The sequence below is a fragment of the Syngnathus typhle genome, linkage group LG1 (assembly GCF_033458585.1).
Source record: "Syngnathus typhle isolate RoL2023-S1 ecotype Sweden linkage group LG1, RoL_Styp_1.0, whole genome shotgun sequence".
NCBI lineage: Eukaryota > Metazoa > Chordata > Actinopteri > Syngnathiformes > Syngnathidae > Syngnathus > Syngnathus typhle.
The window spans coordinates 26381237-26397164 of NC_083738.1; the positions used below are offsets into that span (position 1 = coordinate 26381237).

The 15928-nt window shown below is 45.7% G+C and overlaps 3 protein-coding genes across 9 annotated transcripts in view; 1 reads left to right on the plus strand and 2 right to left on the minus strand.

Moving 5' to 3' along the window:
- Positions 1-7992, minus strand: part of LOC133159615 (tudor domain-containing protein 5-like) — a 121025-nt gene extending 113033 nt beyond the window's left edge. For 5 of the 6 annotated variants that reach the window (XM_061286787.1, XM_061286806.1, XM_061286815.1 and 2 more), the window contains exons 1-3: positions 7758-7988; positions 7381-7446; positions 5446-5526 (exon numbers count right to left, since the gene is read on the minus strand). The gene's annotated coding sequence lies outside the window, so the exon portion shown is untranslated. Of the gene's footprint in view, positions 1-5445; positions 5527-7380; positions 7447-7757 lie in introns of all 6 variants that reach the window. The other variant, XM_061286844.1, reaches the window with a different exon arrangement.
- The window catches only part of arl2 (ADP-ribosylation factor-like 2), a 150664-nt gene that overhangs the window by 127848 nt on the left and 6888 nt on the right, over positions 1-15928 (plus strand). The gene's annotated exons all lie outside the window — the stretch shown is intronic.
- Positions 9053-15928, minus strand: part of efnb3b (ephrin-B3b) — a 47375-nt gene continuing 40499 nt past the window's right edge. The window contains exons 5-6 of one of the 2 annotated variants that reach the window (XM_061287023.1): positions 14427-14486; positions 9053-11874 (exon numbers count right to left, since the gene is read on the minus strand). In XM_061287023.1, coding sequence (XP_061143007.1) covers positions 11444-11874; positions 14427-14486 — 491 coding nt within the window. In that variant the 3' untranslated portion in view covers positions 9053-11443. The remainder of the gene's footprint in view (positions 11875-14426; positions 14487-15928) is intronic. The other variant, XM_061287031.1, reaches the window with a different exon arrangement.

Here is a 15928-nt window from a genome sequence, read left to right on the forward strand (position 1 = left end):
GCCCGTCTCGAAAAAATAACGGCTTTTGCGCTCCGGGATATTTTTTTGGACTCCAATGGAGAAATAATCTGGGGAACATCTTAATTGTATTAAAGTTTGGACTTCATTTCCTCTCGTTCATTTGTTCCTTTTCAAAACTACCTCGGGTATTTCGGTTATTTCGATGTGGCGCCGGTATAATCAGATGCAGTCAAGACTGGCGAATATGTAAATGTGAACGGCGTCTTCCCCGTAGATGATAGTCGCTTCCTTTGTGTCTACACATACGTGACATTTGCATGAGGGTGATTTATGGAGTTAAGCGTCATTTTCGCCGGATGCCGTTAATGCGGCCGGACATGTAAAACGATGGAACGGAGTGAGAGTTTAAAAAGTTTACGGCGCAAATTTTACAGGCTGTTTCGCAGACAGCTGAGGTCAAAGAGGAAGTGCCGCCATGAAAGTTTTTATCACCCAAAAAAATGGGGGAAGAAAAGAGGACTAATCCAAAATATGAAAAAAAATGTATCCAAAACAAAAAAGGAAAAAATGTGAATATGCAGGAGTCGTACTTTAAGTTGTAATATCACCAATCACCTCCAGATGGCGGTGTTTGAAACCGGACTGATGCTTGTGTAAAGAAGAATTTTCAAGCTTTCAAATCAAGCTTCCTAAGCGCCGTCGTTTCAACTTTGTCTTGCTCGCATGACACGTTCTGCTTTTCTCCTTCCATTTCCAAGCACACCTCAAAATTCAAAGCCCCCCAAACCGACTCACCAGCTGCACACTTTTTACAGTCCTACGTTAGAAGCGAGTGCCCCCCCCCCTCCCCATTCAACGCCACCCGCGGTGGCGGCCCTGATGTCTTTGTTCCCCTTCTGTCCCTCATCTGTTCCACATTCAGGACAGTAGTCAGCTCGCTTCCATGACTATTGGCTTTATTTACCGTAGCCGGGCCGGAGAGGACGGCGAGTTGAAAAGGAGGCAGTGGAAAGACAAGCCCGGGGCTGAAAGGCAAACATGTTCTTCACTGTCCAACCCCCACACACCCCCCCCCACCCAAAACCACATCTGTGCCAGGTCCCGACTCAAAATGTACCATGAAGACGCATTCTTCTCTTCTTCTATTCTAACTTTGGTGTACCGGCCCCCCATTCAACCCCGACCTCTTCACGTACCCCCCCACCGAACCCAAGCACCCTCCCTCTGAGTTTCTCTGTGGCAGATGGGCCCTGTGTATGACAGCGGGGTCACGGGGTCACATCCACATGGGGTAGGGCTCGGCTTTTGTGTATCAATCAGAGGGCGAGTGTGTATGTGTGTGTAATTTGACCTTTGGTGAGCATGTGTATTGCATGTTCTCCTGACGTCACTGCATCAATATCAGTCACAGAATTGCGCATCTGTTTGTGTGTGTGTGTGAGTGTGTGTGAGTGTGAGTGAGTGTGTGCAAGTGTGTGTGAGTGTGTGTGTATAGAGAAGCCCACCTACCAGAATATAAAGATACAGAATACAGAAAAGTTTGTAAATTAAGCAGGTTATTCCAGCCAGACACACACACACACACACACACAGACACATACACACAGATGCAGACAAACATGCGTGACTGCCCCACACAGACAGTCACGCGTGTTTTGATGTCTGTAAGCTCAACAAGGAGTGTATGTGTGTGTGTTCGTGTGTGTGTGTGTGTGTGTAAGACGCAAGCCCGGGGCCATGCTCATCAGCAGCGACTGCAAATTTGCATAATGAAATTCCCTCTACCGTGCCCGCAGAGAGGACAAAATAAAGCAAATGCCTAAAAGAAAAAGCCTTGAAATTCTCCCGCTCACACACACAAACACACACACCCGTACAGGTTCAAATTGCCGGTGCACCTCCAGCGCCGCCATCTTTAACGTTGAGAAAACGGCTCACTATGACATCACACGTGTCTCCAGGGGGGGCGGGAGTATTAGCGTTCCCCGATGGCGACGCTTGTAAACAAACTCCTGCATGTCTTCTAGTCAAGTCAAGTCAAGTCAAGTTTATTTGTATAGCCCTAAATCACAAGCAGTCTCAAAGGGCTTCACATAGACAGAAATTGACAATTATTCTCAAAGCATCCCCTGATCTTAAGCTCCCAAAAGGGCAAGGAAAAACTTAAAAACCCCTAGCACCTTCTAATTGACCAAGGGAGAGGAATAGCGAAAGCAGGGGAAATGGGGTGTGTGTGTGTGTGTGTGTGTGTGTGTGTGTCTGTGTGTGGCACAGCGCTATCAGTGCATCTGACAGACGAAATGATGAAGGCGAGCGGAGGGACCTTCACATGTGCAGCAAGACAGGAAATAACCCATCACCGTCTCATCCCTCCTCGGCTTCGATGTAACGCAATGTGCCGCACACACTCATGGGGGAGGGGGGGTGCAGCGGTGTGTGTGTGGGGGGGGCATTGTAGGGGGGGGGACAGAGGGAGAAAATTGTAGAGGAAGAGCTCATGTCGTTTTTTTTCTCCAGAAAGGAGCCTGGCAGCTGTTGTGTGCAATGTTGATGATACCTAAAGTGTAGGTGAGTGTGTGCACGTGTGTGTGTGTGTGTGCATAAGTGCACTTGTTTGGATGCGCTCATGTTCATGCATTAACTATGTGCAAGCAGTGTACAGTTCGTTGTGCGTGTGCACGTTGCGCTTGTGTGTGTTCGTGTGTGCGCACATTCAGGTGGCCGTGACTCCCCATAATCTTAGTCATTGCGTCTTTTGAGGCACCTCGCGGCAAAAGCCGCCGTTACCAAACACCTTCAATAACTCGCACCCTTGAATCAATACGATTGTGCGTCTGTGTCGCGTTTGTGTGCGTTTCCGTGTTTTGTATACGTGCGTTTGCATATACGAACCTCTCAGACCGGCTTTTTTGAAACAGAGCGCAACAAATGTTGTTGTCAGTACACTGGGTCCTGATGTAAGTATATTGTGACCCGCACACACACACACACACACAAGACCTCACAGTCCAACAAAAGACACACTGATACAAACTTGAAAACACACATAGACAGACACGCACTCATCAACTTAATGAGAACTGTGTGAATGTAAAGCCTGAGTGATGTCACTGGTACAGTGTTTAAGGACACAAGGCCCCTTTTGGTGCTGACCACACACACACGCACGTACGTATACACACACACACACACACACAGACAGACACACTAATACTGGGTTTTGTGTTTGGTTTCCTTTGGCAACGGAAGTTCGCTATTTCGTAGTCTTGCTCGACAAAACAAACAGCCTCCTCCGAGCTTCTTTCACCTCCTTTTCCATCCTCTTCGCTCTCCTTTTAAATTTCTTTTTTTTTTTTTTTTAAACGTGTGCCCTCACCCTGCCCAGTTCGCACACTAACACGGCTCAGTGCATCTCTGGACACGCAGCATTCTCCTTGCTCATTGTTGCGCCCTGACAGCTTTTGTACTCGCCCTCCCTCTCTCTCTCCCTCCTTCGCCGCTCCTTTCTCTCTCCGCGGCCGCCATCTCCCAAATTCACCAACTCAGCCGCCCCCCCAACACTCCTCACACACACACACACATTCCACAAACGTCGAGGTCAAAGGGTGCAGCTGCCTCAATAAAGGGAGAGAAAAAAGGGGGGGGGGGTAGACGAAAGGGGACTCATTCACTTTCGTCTCTTTCTGCCGAGGCGTCACTTTTAGGGGGCGCAGACTTTGGGGGAGGGGAGGGGGAGGTCGTGTTTTATTTTCTCTCACACTCTGTTTCGCATGTCTGATGATAAACAATGTTAACACGAGCGGTCGGGGAGAAAGATTTCACATAAATGTCACTTGGGTGATGATGTTTTTTTTATTTATTTGTTGTTTCAGCGCAATTTTAAAGTCGGCTCCGCGCATACTTTAAAATCGGGCGTGTATTATTTGTTCTGCGTATTAATAAAACGACGTTTCGGTTTGTTTTTTTTCCGGAGCATATCGCAGGGGCGCACGGACAGCTTTGTGGGCCAAGCTCCGTCATGCGGTCGCCTCGCAAACATTGCAAACGGAGAGCAATTTGAAAAAGCTGTTTACTCCCCATGGTGGGAAAATACACATAATTTTTCCCCTCTTGAATATTACATTTGCGATCTAGTATGTGATTTTTTTTTTCCAATGTCTTTCTTTTTTTTCAATAAATACAAGCAATAAACAAAAATAACAGTCATACATATTTTGCGAAAAAAAAAACAAAATCATTATGGGAGAGGGATAAATAAAATATTTCAACTTTTTCACATTAAAAAAAAAAAATCATGCCCCCTCATCCCTACTCTCCATGTTCTTACACGATCCGACACTGGCAGGTGATCATTTATTCGTAAAAGATCGAAAAAGTGCAAAAGATTAAGGGACTTTTCAAGCTGAAGGGGTGAGCGAGTTGAAAAATTATTCAAATGTACTCGCCGGCGTGACCCGGCTGGGCTAATCGTAGGCTGCCGCGGCCTCTGCGCTGTGAAATCCTTCCTGATGGAGTGAAGAAGCCGCCATTCAAAAAGGGCGTGGCGCCGCTGCCGCGGATCACGCTCGCACTCCCGGCCGGGAATGAGAATTCCATCAGATGCCTTTTGAGCTGGGATGCGCTTTGAACTTCTCAAGGAAAGGCTCTCACGACACAGTCTGATGATGCAAATGCGCACAGGTGGGAACCCAACTTTGAAATCCCCATGAGAAATAACTCGCCATGCAAGCTCTCGTCCCGGTTGCGCAATACCTTCGGTTTGTGCAACCGCCAACAAATGCGCCTTTCTATGAAAGGCGCCCATATTGTTTTCTTTTTCTCTCCCTCGTGCTAGCGAAGCCATAAAGGCATGCCAGGAATTAGCGAGGGTGTGTGATGATGCACTCTGCATATTTTTTTTTTTTGGGCGCCCCGCTATGTATTATGCGCAAAGGCGAGAATGCACAAATGAGAAGAAGAAGGAAAACAGCACGGCTCATCCACAAAGCCTCGTCGTCATGTGCGATCAGAACGGCAAACGGAAAGACTAATGAGGTCATATCCATATTCGTTCTCAGAAAGTCGCCGTTTCTAACTTTGCTGTGGCTGTTTGTGTGACGACGTCAGCGTCATATTTTGAAAATCATCGTTGTACTTTTTTTTTCCCTATTTGTGGCACACAAAACCTTCATACTCAATGCTTTACACACATTAATACACGCCTTGTTTGATATTTTCCGACTAAATCAAAAGAACAGTCTCATTGAAAAAAGACGTCTCAACTCGCCCTTGGCACTGAATGTTTTGATTCGGGTTATTGTTGGCATTTAATGAGCTAAATCACATTTGTTTGCTTCATTATTTACTTTGTCATGAGGTGATGACTTTAAAAAACATTTATTTGAAACACGATAAAGACATTTAAAGTGAAATTTGAGACAAACATTGTCTTTGTCAGTTTTAAATAAAGTTTGTGCCCATAAACATACAATCAATGCAACCTACCTTGTCATCCGTGGCGAACGTTGCAACATGTCATACTCTTTATCTCCACTTGTTGCCGATGGTGAGAAGCAGAAGATTTCCCTGAAAAACAAAGTCCATGCTCAGGAGCTTTGAACGTAATCCGCCATTGTTCCTGAAAGTCAAACTAAATCAGAGCTCCATCTAGTTACACAGTAAACGGCGGCCATCTTCAAAACTACCGTATTTTCCGCCCTATAAGGCGCACCTAAAAACCTAAAATTTTCTCAAAAACCAACAGTGCGCCTTATAGCCCGGTGCGCCTTATATATGGACCAAATTCCTAAATTTAAACTGGCCCAAAGCATTGTGTCATGAAATCAATCATAAGTGGCCCGCTGAAGACTATGAATCATGACTCAAAAAGACTATGGATCATTATTTTATGATTATAAAGTAATTTGTTTCCGTCTGAAGTTGAAATAAGAAAGATAAAATGGAGAATGATTTGATTTGGATTAAAAATCTGACATGATGCATTAATGGTGCGCCTTATAGTCTGGTGCGCCTTATATAAGGATAAAGTTTTAAAATGGGCCATTCATTGAAGGTGCGCCTTATAGTCCGGTGCGCCTTATAGGCCGGAAAATACGGTAATTCATTCCTGAAACTCTCAAGCAATTCCAGCGTATTTAGTAAACTTGGTCTGCAGCTTTCAATATTGTCATTTCCTACTCCGCACTCATCCTTGACCTTTCGGCATCGCCATGGCAACCGTATCGTTTGCGGGCCAAGACTCCTGACGTTTTGTGTCAGCAGCTGAAGCTTTTCCAATTTGGCCGGATAATCTCTCCATTGATTTGACTTAAATCTGCTTGGTTTGGCGCCGTTTGCCTTCCTCCGAGGAGCGTTTAGGGAAGCGGGCCGCGGCGCGCTCGATGAAGCGCGCAAAGCACGCAGGTGTGTATACGTCGCTATCACAACGCAGCGACATTAATATTCATGCGCGCGTGTGCAGGCGGCAGAACAGATTAGCGGCGGTAATGATGAGCATGTAATGATAAGGCGACCGCAGCAGTCGAAACAGGACCTCCTTAGAAGGCCCGACGCAAAGAACCCGGCGAGGACTCATTATGGTTTAACAGCCATTAGATTAGCATTCGTTCCTCTTTGAGGGCAATATTGCAGCATTGGATTAGCGGCGGCGAGCCATTCCGGGAAGGCTATTAGCATTGATTTTGTGCTACACTCAAGTTTATTGGCGCTCTTTTGTTTTTCTTCCACGTCTAATTACGACAACGTGGCGCTAAGTTAGTAGCGGTGTTGCCGCAGTTATCTTGAAAAGGTTGCTTGACTATAAAAGTAACTCAATTAGATTATAAATACAGTTTTTTTTCCATGTATAATGCGCAAAATTTAACTAATTTATTGTCCTAAAATCTGGGGTGCGCATTATACATGGGTACAATTTTTATTTTATTTATTTTTTTAATCCTGATATTATACGGAGGCCGCCATTACAGATGCGCTTTCTTCTCTGCTGTTCACTTCAAACACGCTCCATACGAACACAATGCTCTCGTATCAGACCTGCTCGTTTTCTGTCACGATGTACCCTACACAAATCCGAAACATTTCTTGGCTATTGAGTTTGCTAGCGCATGCCCAGTGATACTGACCGGCAGAATAACATCCGGTTGTTCCCAAAGATGATCTTTTTTCTGAAACAAATTTACGTTAACCGACTTCAGTAGGAGTCAAAATTTGGGTGCGTATTATACATGGGTACAGACTTTTTTTCCAGCCTCAACATGCCATTTTTAGGGTGCGTATTATGCACGGGGGCGCATTATACATGGAAAAACACGGTAGTAGGCCACAAATGGCCCCGGGACCCGTCATTTGAACACCCCTCTTGTCATTGACAGTAGAGGCCTCACTATTCTTTGAGAGCTCAAACATAAAATAAGTGCCTACCTTGCGTGATTTGTGGCATCAATCAGGCGAAGGTGACAGACAGGCGAGCGTGATGAGCTCAGTGGGCTGTGAAAAAGAAAACGTCAAACAGTCGAGGAGTTGTTTAACCAAGCACGTCAACAAAACAACATCTATTTACTGGATATTCCAGTGAATGAAGGATCGAAAAATGTCCCCATGCAGTTGCGGACTATTAGATTTAAGGGTGGGAAAACAAAACGAGTTGAACTTTTCGTATGTCAATCAAACGGAATGTTTTGTTCAACTAATTGGGAGCGAGCTGTAAAAGAATTTTGGAGTTCGGGATCATTAGACCGCAAATGTGCACTTTGCTGAACACGCACAATGGAAAGTCTCAATTAAGAATTCCCACCTACCACGTTTGATTCGGTTACAGCGGAGAGTGGCCGAATTACGTCAGGGCCAGTGCAAAATGTCGCTTGGACGGTTTTAGTTGCCGCTCCTAATGTTGACATAAAATGTATTCTGTGTGCAAAAGTGAACAAATAATCTTTGTTAAATGTAACGTTCAGTAGTTAAGCTAGCTGTCAGACGTTCAGGCTGTCAGTGGCAAAACTCATTCGGCCAATCAGGAACGAAGACAATGTCACGTGGTTTGTAGCGGGCGTTCAAGTTCATCGGATTCAGGAACACCCTGTCCTTTCAAGAAATACGACTGTTTATTTGTTTGAAACATGTTTAAAATGTCTTTTCTTGCTGATGCTAACATAATTTTATAGATAGCAGATGTAAATCCTAGTTGAATTTAGTTGAAAAATATCACAAAACATTATGGTGTGAGTGAGTCATGCCGCAAAAATGACTAACATGCTGGGATGAGAACGTTTCGCCACAAGAATGCGCAACCAAAATTATGTTTTTTGTTGTTTCGCGTTTAAATAAATTGCTGTCCTGCACCACACAATTTCTCTGGGGTCTTTTCCAACTTCTAGAACAGAAAGCCTTTGTCTTCTTGGAGGTCATCAAACGCTGAAATAGTGGGCACCCTCTTTGTGCAACAAAGTTCCCGAAGTTATCGTCATTGAAACAGGCGCCATGCGGGATGCAAACACCTGGTCGCCATGGTAACCGGGCATCAGATGTTCACATCCTTTTCCAAAGCGGGATTGATACCAGTGTGTGTCCATCAGTAGACAATAAAGGATGTTAGTGTAGCTGGAAGTCAATGGCCGTGTGTGTGTGTGTCCGTGTGTGTGTATGAGTGAGCCAGTAATCAACTCTCACACGCACACACACCATCGATCAAAGTGGTCACCCTGAAGCCCACCCTGGTGGCAAATGAGAATACTTTGAAAGAGATGACAACTGTTACCATGGCAACGGATAGCTGGGGTTAAAGGGGGGGAAAAAGGGCCGGAGAATGAAATCAGGTCTGTCAATAGGTTGCCGGGCAACACTAACGAAAGCGGGTTTGATAAGTTGTTGATAACACTCACGGGAGAGTTTAGTGTGTGCGCGTACGTGTGTGTGATGGCAATGCTATTAAGCGAGCGACCGAAAGGAACCCCGCTGTGAGCGGTCCATAGTGCCGATAAGAGGAGAGAACCTCTTCTAAAAAGCAGAACCGGCGGGCCTCTGATACACACGCCCACACACTAACTAAACAAAAAAGACCCTCACACAAAAATCAACCTCACATCACACGCAAAAGTGGTGCTTAAACATTTGTTTTTTTATTCAACTGTTTTTTTTCTCCAAAGCAGGAATGTACTCATCTTTTCCTCTTTTCAGAGGTACGTTGCGGGCAGCGGCGGGTGAGGGAGGGGGAGGGTGGAGCGAGGGTACACTGCAGGGGTCGCCGTGATGAGGAGACAATGGCCGAGAGGTGGAGATAACACGCGCGCACACACCTCACGGGGAGGCGTCTCTAATACAACACGTCACATTTGAGGGGCCGCATGGCACAAACACACGTACGTTTTTTACTAGCCAAAGGTGATGGCCCCGCCTCCCCTGCCCCTCCTGCAGGTAACACTCACCCAGAGGTCAAACACAAACAGTGAGACACTCAAATCCACGTGAAAACATGAAAAAACATGGCAGTCCGAGGGGGATGCTTTGTTATTCCGCGTCCCCCCCACTCCCCCTCCTCTCCCCCGTTGAGGTGGCAGCCATTTTTTTTTGTACATAACACAAGTCACGTTGCAAAACGCGGCCTCGGCGGCGGGCATGTGCGCTACTCTCTCTGCGTGTTCGAATCGACAAAAGACGGAACAGCGTACATAAAAAAAAAAAAACACAACTTTGTAGTTGTACAAAAGAGCCCCCCCCCCCTCCCTCATTTCATCTTTTTAACTCAATTTCAAACCGTCAAATGTAGGCCAGAACCGTGCTGACAAAAATCAATGTGACAATTAAAGCACATCTTAATACAAAGTGTAGATGATGTTAGGTACCGATACAAAGTACAGTTAAGGAAGGATCACACAAAAAAACGCTGCCGAGTGTGTATTGTAGTTGTGTGAGTGTGTGAATGTGTGTCACTGTCAACCAGTTTACAAGAAAGCCACAAAATGTTTGCGCAACACAAAACAATTTTACTGCTAAGCATGTGTGCGCTCAACGGCGCCTCTGAATGCAACATTGTGTCCTGCGCGTGTGTGTGTGTGCGTGTCAACCCCGTTTACACATAAGCCACAAACATGTCTGAGCAACACAAAACGACTTTACCGCTAAGCACGTGAACAAACGACACTTCGATTGGCCGTCATGTGTCTGTCGCACACGCACGCACACACTGGTTGAGAACTAATTGGCGGAGATGTGTGTTTTACAACGCAATCAGTGTAGCAGTCATTAGCGAGTGTGTGTGTGTGTACACAAATAATGCAACACAACAAGAGGAGTACTTTTGAAATGCACCACTCGTGATGTGATTTGGTGTTGTGTGCGCTGCATGAGTTCAACTCCTTCATCATCCGTCTTTCCTTTTTTCTTAAGTGTGCAATTTCCTCACAATCCTTTCCTTTTTTTTTTCTCTCTCTTTTTGCCCTCCTCCTTAGCACACTTAAAAAAAAAACAAAAAAAAACATTTGGAATAAAACAAAAGCGATCATCGATGGCTCTACCTCAACACTTCCACGAACGAGGTCTAAACTTCAACACTATCATCAAACGAGAAGCTATGAAAATATACAAACACCCTAGTGGGGGGGGGGGGAGCAAAAAAAAAAAAAGTTGGATTAAATGCATATAAAAGGCAGATTGTACTACGGTAAATTTTGAAAAATAGAAAAAAGGCTAGCAACAGAGGTGTGGTTTTAGCTGGTAAAATACAACAAAATCAGAGAAAATAAAAACAAAACATCTATTTACTGGATATTTATATATATCATCTATAAGTGTTGATAGCCATAGAAAAGAAAATCTCACTTTGTTGGATTTTTATTGTGATATCCGCTCACTATTTTCTGTTTTGGTATTTTTAAGACAAGTCTAAAGAGCACAGTCACGTCCATTTCACACGCGCACGCACGCACGCACGCACGCACACGTTTTATTAAAATATACAAGAGTCTGAGCGTCAGCGCGGCCCGACTGCTCAGACACCTCCTCGAACCCCGGGTCAAGTCACGTGACCTCCAGAGAGGCCCCTCCTCTTTTTGCACTGAGAATTCCTAAAGGTGTTGGCGGTGAAGAGGCGGGGCCCGTCTCTGATTGGCTGATGGCGCTCTGAGGGGCGGGCTGCTGGCTTCTAGGCAGGTGTGGCAACTGGGAGTTCTTCAGCACTGTCTGGGCTTTTATCGATTGATTTTTTAAAATTTTTTTTTGCTTTCAAATATAGTCCTTTTGATTTTTTTTTTTTTTTGAAAGTCCAAAAGCCGCATTCACCAACTTCCAGGTGCATTCCGGGAATCTGCTCGAAGCGTGCTCCGGTGGGCCGGCGAACCCTCACGTACACTCACAAGTGTGATTGTGGGGTTTGATCATGGTTGGATGGTGGCAGGTGAGAGGGTGAGGGGAGGGGGGGGGGAGATGTTGGAGCTTGCTGGGGGCGGGGCTTGGAGCGATTCCGGGAGTCCACGGCCGGAGAGTCCAGTTCTCATACTTTGTAGTAGATGTTGGCCGGGCTCTGCGGCGGCATTTCCTGCACAATGTAGACGGGGTGTCCGTAGTCGCCGCTCACCTTCTCGTAGTGCGGGCAGTAGGCGGAGTCCGACGTCCTCAGAGGGATGATGATGTCGCTGGGCTCGGATCCGTTGTTGTTCGCGCTGCCCATGCCGCCGGCGCCGCCGCCCCGCTTGGGGCTGGTCAGCGACGACAGCGACAGCGGCGGGTGGTGGGTGTCCGAGTGCTTGGCGTGTCGCCGCCTGTAGCACACCGCGCAGATGACGGCCGTGACCAATAGCAGGAAAGCCGAGCCTCCGGCCGCGCCCGCGATCAGGGCGATGTTGGACGGCTGCAGCGGGCCGTTCTCGTCGCCGCCTTCGCCGCCCCCGAAGGTGTTGGGTCCTCTCGAATGGGTTGAGTTCCCTGGAAGAAAGAAAAGGCTACATTAGGTGCTAACATTAGCAAAACACACATATACAGTAGAGAGAGAGAGAGAGAGAGAGAGAGAGAGAGCGAGAGAGAGAGAAAGGGAGAGAAAGGGAGAGAAAGGGAGAGAAAGAAAGAAAGGGAGAGAAAGAAAGAAAGGGAGAGAAAGAAAGAAAGGGAGAGAAAGAAAGAAAGAAAAAGAAAGAAAGAAAGAAAGAAAGAAAGAAAGAAAGAAAGAAAGAAAGAAAGAAAGAAAGAAAGAAAGAAAGAAAGAAAGAAAGAAAGAAAGAAAGAAAGAAAGAAAGAAAGAAAGAAAGAAAGAAAGAAAGAAAGAAAGAAAGAAAGAAAGAAAGAAAGAAAGAAAGAAAGAAAGAAAGAAAGAAAGAAAGAAAGAAAGAAAGGAGAAAAAGGGACAGAGAGAGAAAGACAGAGGGCGAGAAAGAGAGAGAAAAAGACAGAGAGAGAGAGACAGAGAGAGAGAGCAACAGTATAGTTATCTATAGATATAGATATATAAATATAGATACATAGATAAAGATACATAGATACAGATATACAGTAGATATCGATATTCATACAGTAGATATACAGTCGATAGATATTGACATACATAGATGTAGATGTAGATGAGATGGAGATGTAGATAGAGCACGTGTAACAGCCGAACCAAAATACGGGCTTCGGACTGCAGCACTTTTCAACACCCTGACATTGAGGTAGCGGCAAAGCCGCAATGTATAATCAAGGTAACACACAGTGTTGACTTAGCGCTACCACCGGGCCATGTGACCAGAACCACTCTGCGATGGGCCTTGACCACACACACACACACATGCACAGCGGGGCGTCCGTCAAGCTGCCCGTCGGTCCTTCCGAAGCGGTAATCACTTGAGGAAGCGGCAGGTGAACGTTACGGCGCGTGTTGCCGCACGTTAAGCGCTTGCGAGCGGCTAGGTTGCCGCTCCACGTCGCCGCCTTGTGATTGGCCGAATGTTATTCTTGGCACGCGTTTTTCTTTCTCCCGTATTCTCTCTCAGTCTTGGCTTTATTGGAACGGTAATGGCGGAGCTCAGCGCGCGCCCCGTTGTGCTGGACCGAGGGCGAGCTTAGCGCTAATGCTGGCCTTTCTTCCTCTCTCCATTAAATGACATCCCTCATTCTCCATCTCCATTATGACTGTCACCTTTCACTGGCTCTCTGCATTATAAAACCTCTTCTGTCACCTCTACACCTATTTTCCTTTCTCTCTCTCTTCTCTTTTCTTGCTCTATCATCACTCACTGGGGGGGAAAGAAAAAAAAAAAAGCCGGCGAGGTCTTTGTATGTGGCTCACAGACGGGAACTAATGCCGATTTCAAAAGGTTCAGATACGAAAGGTCAAGACGGGAACGTCGTCATAAGTGAGGCTGGACAATTAATCCCATTCAAATGGACATCGCGGTGTAGTAAAATGACATTTTCAAATTGCGGATTTGTCATCGTGGATGCTTAAAAGACTGCAAGTCAACGTGTTTGGTAAGTTAAATTGAACTAGTGAATTCTTTCATGCTTCCAGTGACAGCCATTTTTATTTTTATCAAAAAAAAAAAAAGAAAAGTGCCAATCAATTGAGAGTATTCCGACTGATCTTTCAAGACTCACGAAGCAGAAATGACCAAAATAAAGATTATATTCTCGTCTTTCATCACACAATAGAAGTTTCTCCAACCTTATTCCATTTTCAATGTGTGTGTATTTCTTTTTTTCTACCCATTCCCATAAAAAAAATCCCATTGACGGCAAATGACATCATTGGCCCTCCACATTAGGATTGCCGTCACATTTCGGAGTTCATTTGCCTTAGTCGAAGTGTAACCTATAAAACGAAAAAACAATCACCTGTCAAATCTCGATTCCAAGAGCGAGGCACCAAACCTTTCCAATTATTTGATAAAATGACGTTCTCCGCACAATCTAATGAGCTTCAATCCAAGACAACAGTTCTCAGCGAGCAGTGCTTGGGGTGTCCCTAATCAAGCGTCCATTGACGAGCGAGGCCATCAAATATGGCTCATCTCCATTGTCTCTTTGCCTTTTACTTATTCTCGTCTCACTCCGCCTCCCGTGCCTCACGCTCGTGTCTGCTCCATCACCCCCCCCCCCCGCCAGCCACCCTCTCTCCCATCCAGGCTGCAGCATCTAATGACAGTAATAACTCTCTCAAATGTTGCCTCTGGTCTGGCCCTGGCTCCTTGCCGTCCCTCCGTTCTTCCTCCCTCTTCCCACTCTCGCTATCTGTCTTTTTTTGTCCTTTACCCAATGTAGCTATTAGCCATCCACTGGCCGCCCGCGGCACTTAGCTCCGAGGGGCCGAGACCGTGGGGGGGGGGGGGGGGGTGAGCGGATGGAGAGAAAATATATGGAATTAAATAGAGATCCGCAGATGTCACGGCTGCACATCCTCCATCTGTCCCCCGCTAAGCCCCGCTCCCTGCTGCTGCTGCCTATTGTTGTTTTTCTGATTCCCTCCATCCATCTTGCCGATCATCTCCATTTGGTTCGCCGCTTACCTGAGTTCCGGTTGGTGGAACGTCCAGCTGGCTCCTTCTTGGGAGGCAGCCCGTATGGACCTGTCAGAAGGAGGGACGGGTGTTCATCACATTGTCTTCTTCATTACATTTCGTTTCGGAAGTGATATTTTCTTTGGCCTTTCTTGATGATGTCATAGAGCGGCACCGTGATGTCATCGAAGGAAACGATTCCAGGGCGGGGAGGATATGAGTTTTTGCAACAAAGCCAGGTCGGTTCATAATCTGCGCTCGCTAAATCTCGCCCGTCTGCCTCGTCGGGTCGTCGCCGTCATGGCGATTAAAGAACAAATCATGAAATCGGGACTATCTCACTTTATTTGAGCAAAATGATAGATACGGAGCTAGCCTAAAACCTTGAATGGAGCTAGCATGAAGTACAATATAGCAACAAGCTGAGGGCAGAGGCGCCTGCTGGGATCAATAGTGAGTCGCAAGTAAGTGCGACAGGGAGCAGGCGAGAGAGATGCGCCGTGAAATAAGTCGATGGCGTGCGAGCGAGCGGGCGAGCGGCGAGAGACGACAAACAACGCGGCCGTGACCTTTCAGCAGCACCACTGATAAGATGGAGAGAATAAGTGGAGAGTGGACCGAGGGCTCGGATGAAGAATTGAAACACAAATGAGATGAGAGAATGACAGTGGGGGGGGGGGGGGGGGATTTTCCAAGGTGAAGGCCTAGCAGTTTGCTAACCACTACAGAAATAACATCTTGATTGAATGATATTCATCTATGTGGAGATCTTGATATTGGCGGATATTGGTTTCTCAAAACGATTCGAAACACTAAATTGAAGGTGGGGGAAAATGATTTGACAAAAAGCTCATTTTTCAACGCTCTTTAGTCAAAAACCGGTGTTTTTGGTAAAACCAGCATATGTTCTTCTGCTGAATACGAAAAAAAATTGCAACCACATGTTTTAGACATATTTGTGATGTGGCGTTCTTCTCTGTGCAACTATTTACGACATCCAGACATTGCGAATAATTACCGAAAGGTCAATTAAATGCAATTGACTTGTCATTGAGATCTATCGAGTTAATAAAAAGGAACAAAATAACACAAACTTAAAAAACATTTTTGTTAACAAAACTAAAAACTCATTGAACCTGCATCTCACTTTTTTTAGATTTACTATAACCAAAATGAAAAAGGCCTTTGTCTTAGTCAATTACCTTTTGGGGGGTTCATTTAGATTGTATCCCTAAATAAAACTAAAAGTAACTGAAGGTATCAAAGAAAATTCAAGAAAAAAATCAAAACTAATTTCAAGAAAACACCCAAAACTATTATAAACCAGATTAGCGTGTGACACAAAGGATCGTATTAAAAGAGCCGTTTCTGCCGACTCAGCGGATCCGCCGGCTGATAGCGGCGACACAATACAAGCGTGTGAAGGACAGGTTGCTATTATGCAGCGGAACGTGCAACTTTTTTTTTTTCTCTCAAACTAAATAGCGGCGACAAAAATTCCGCTGGGTCAT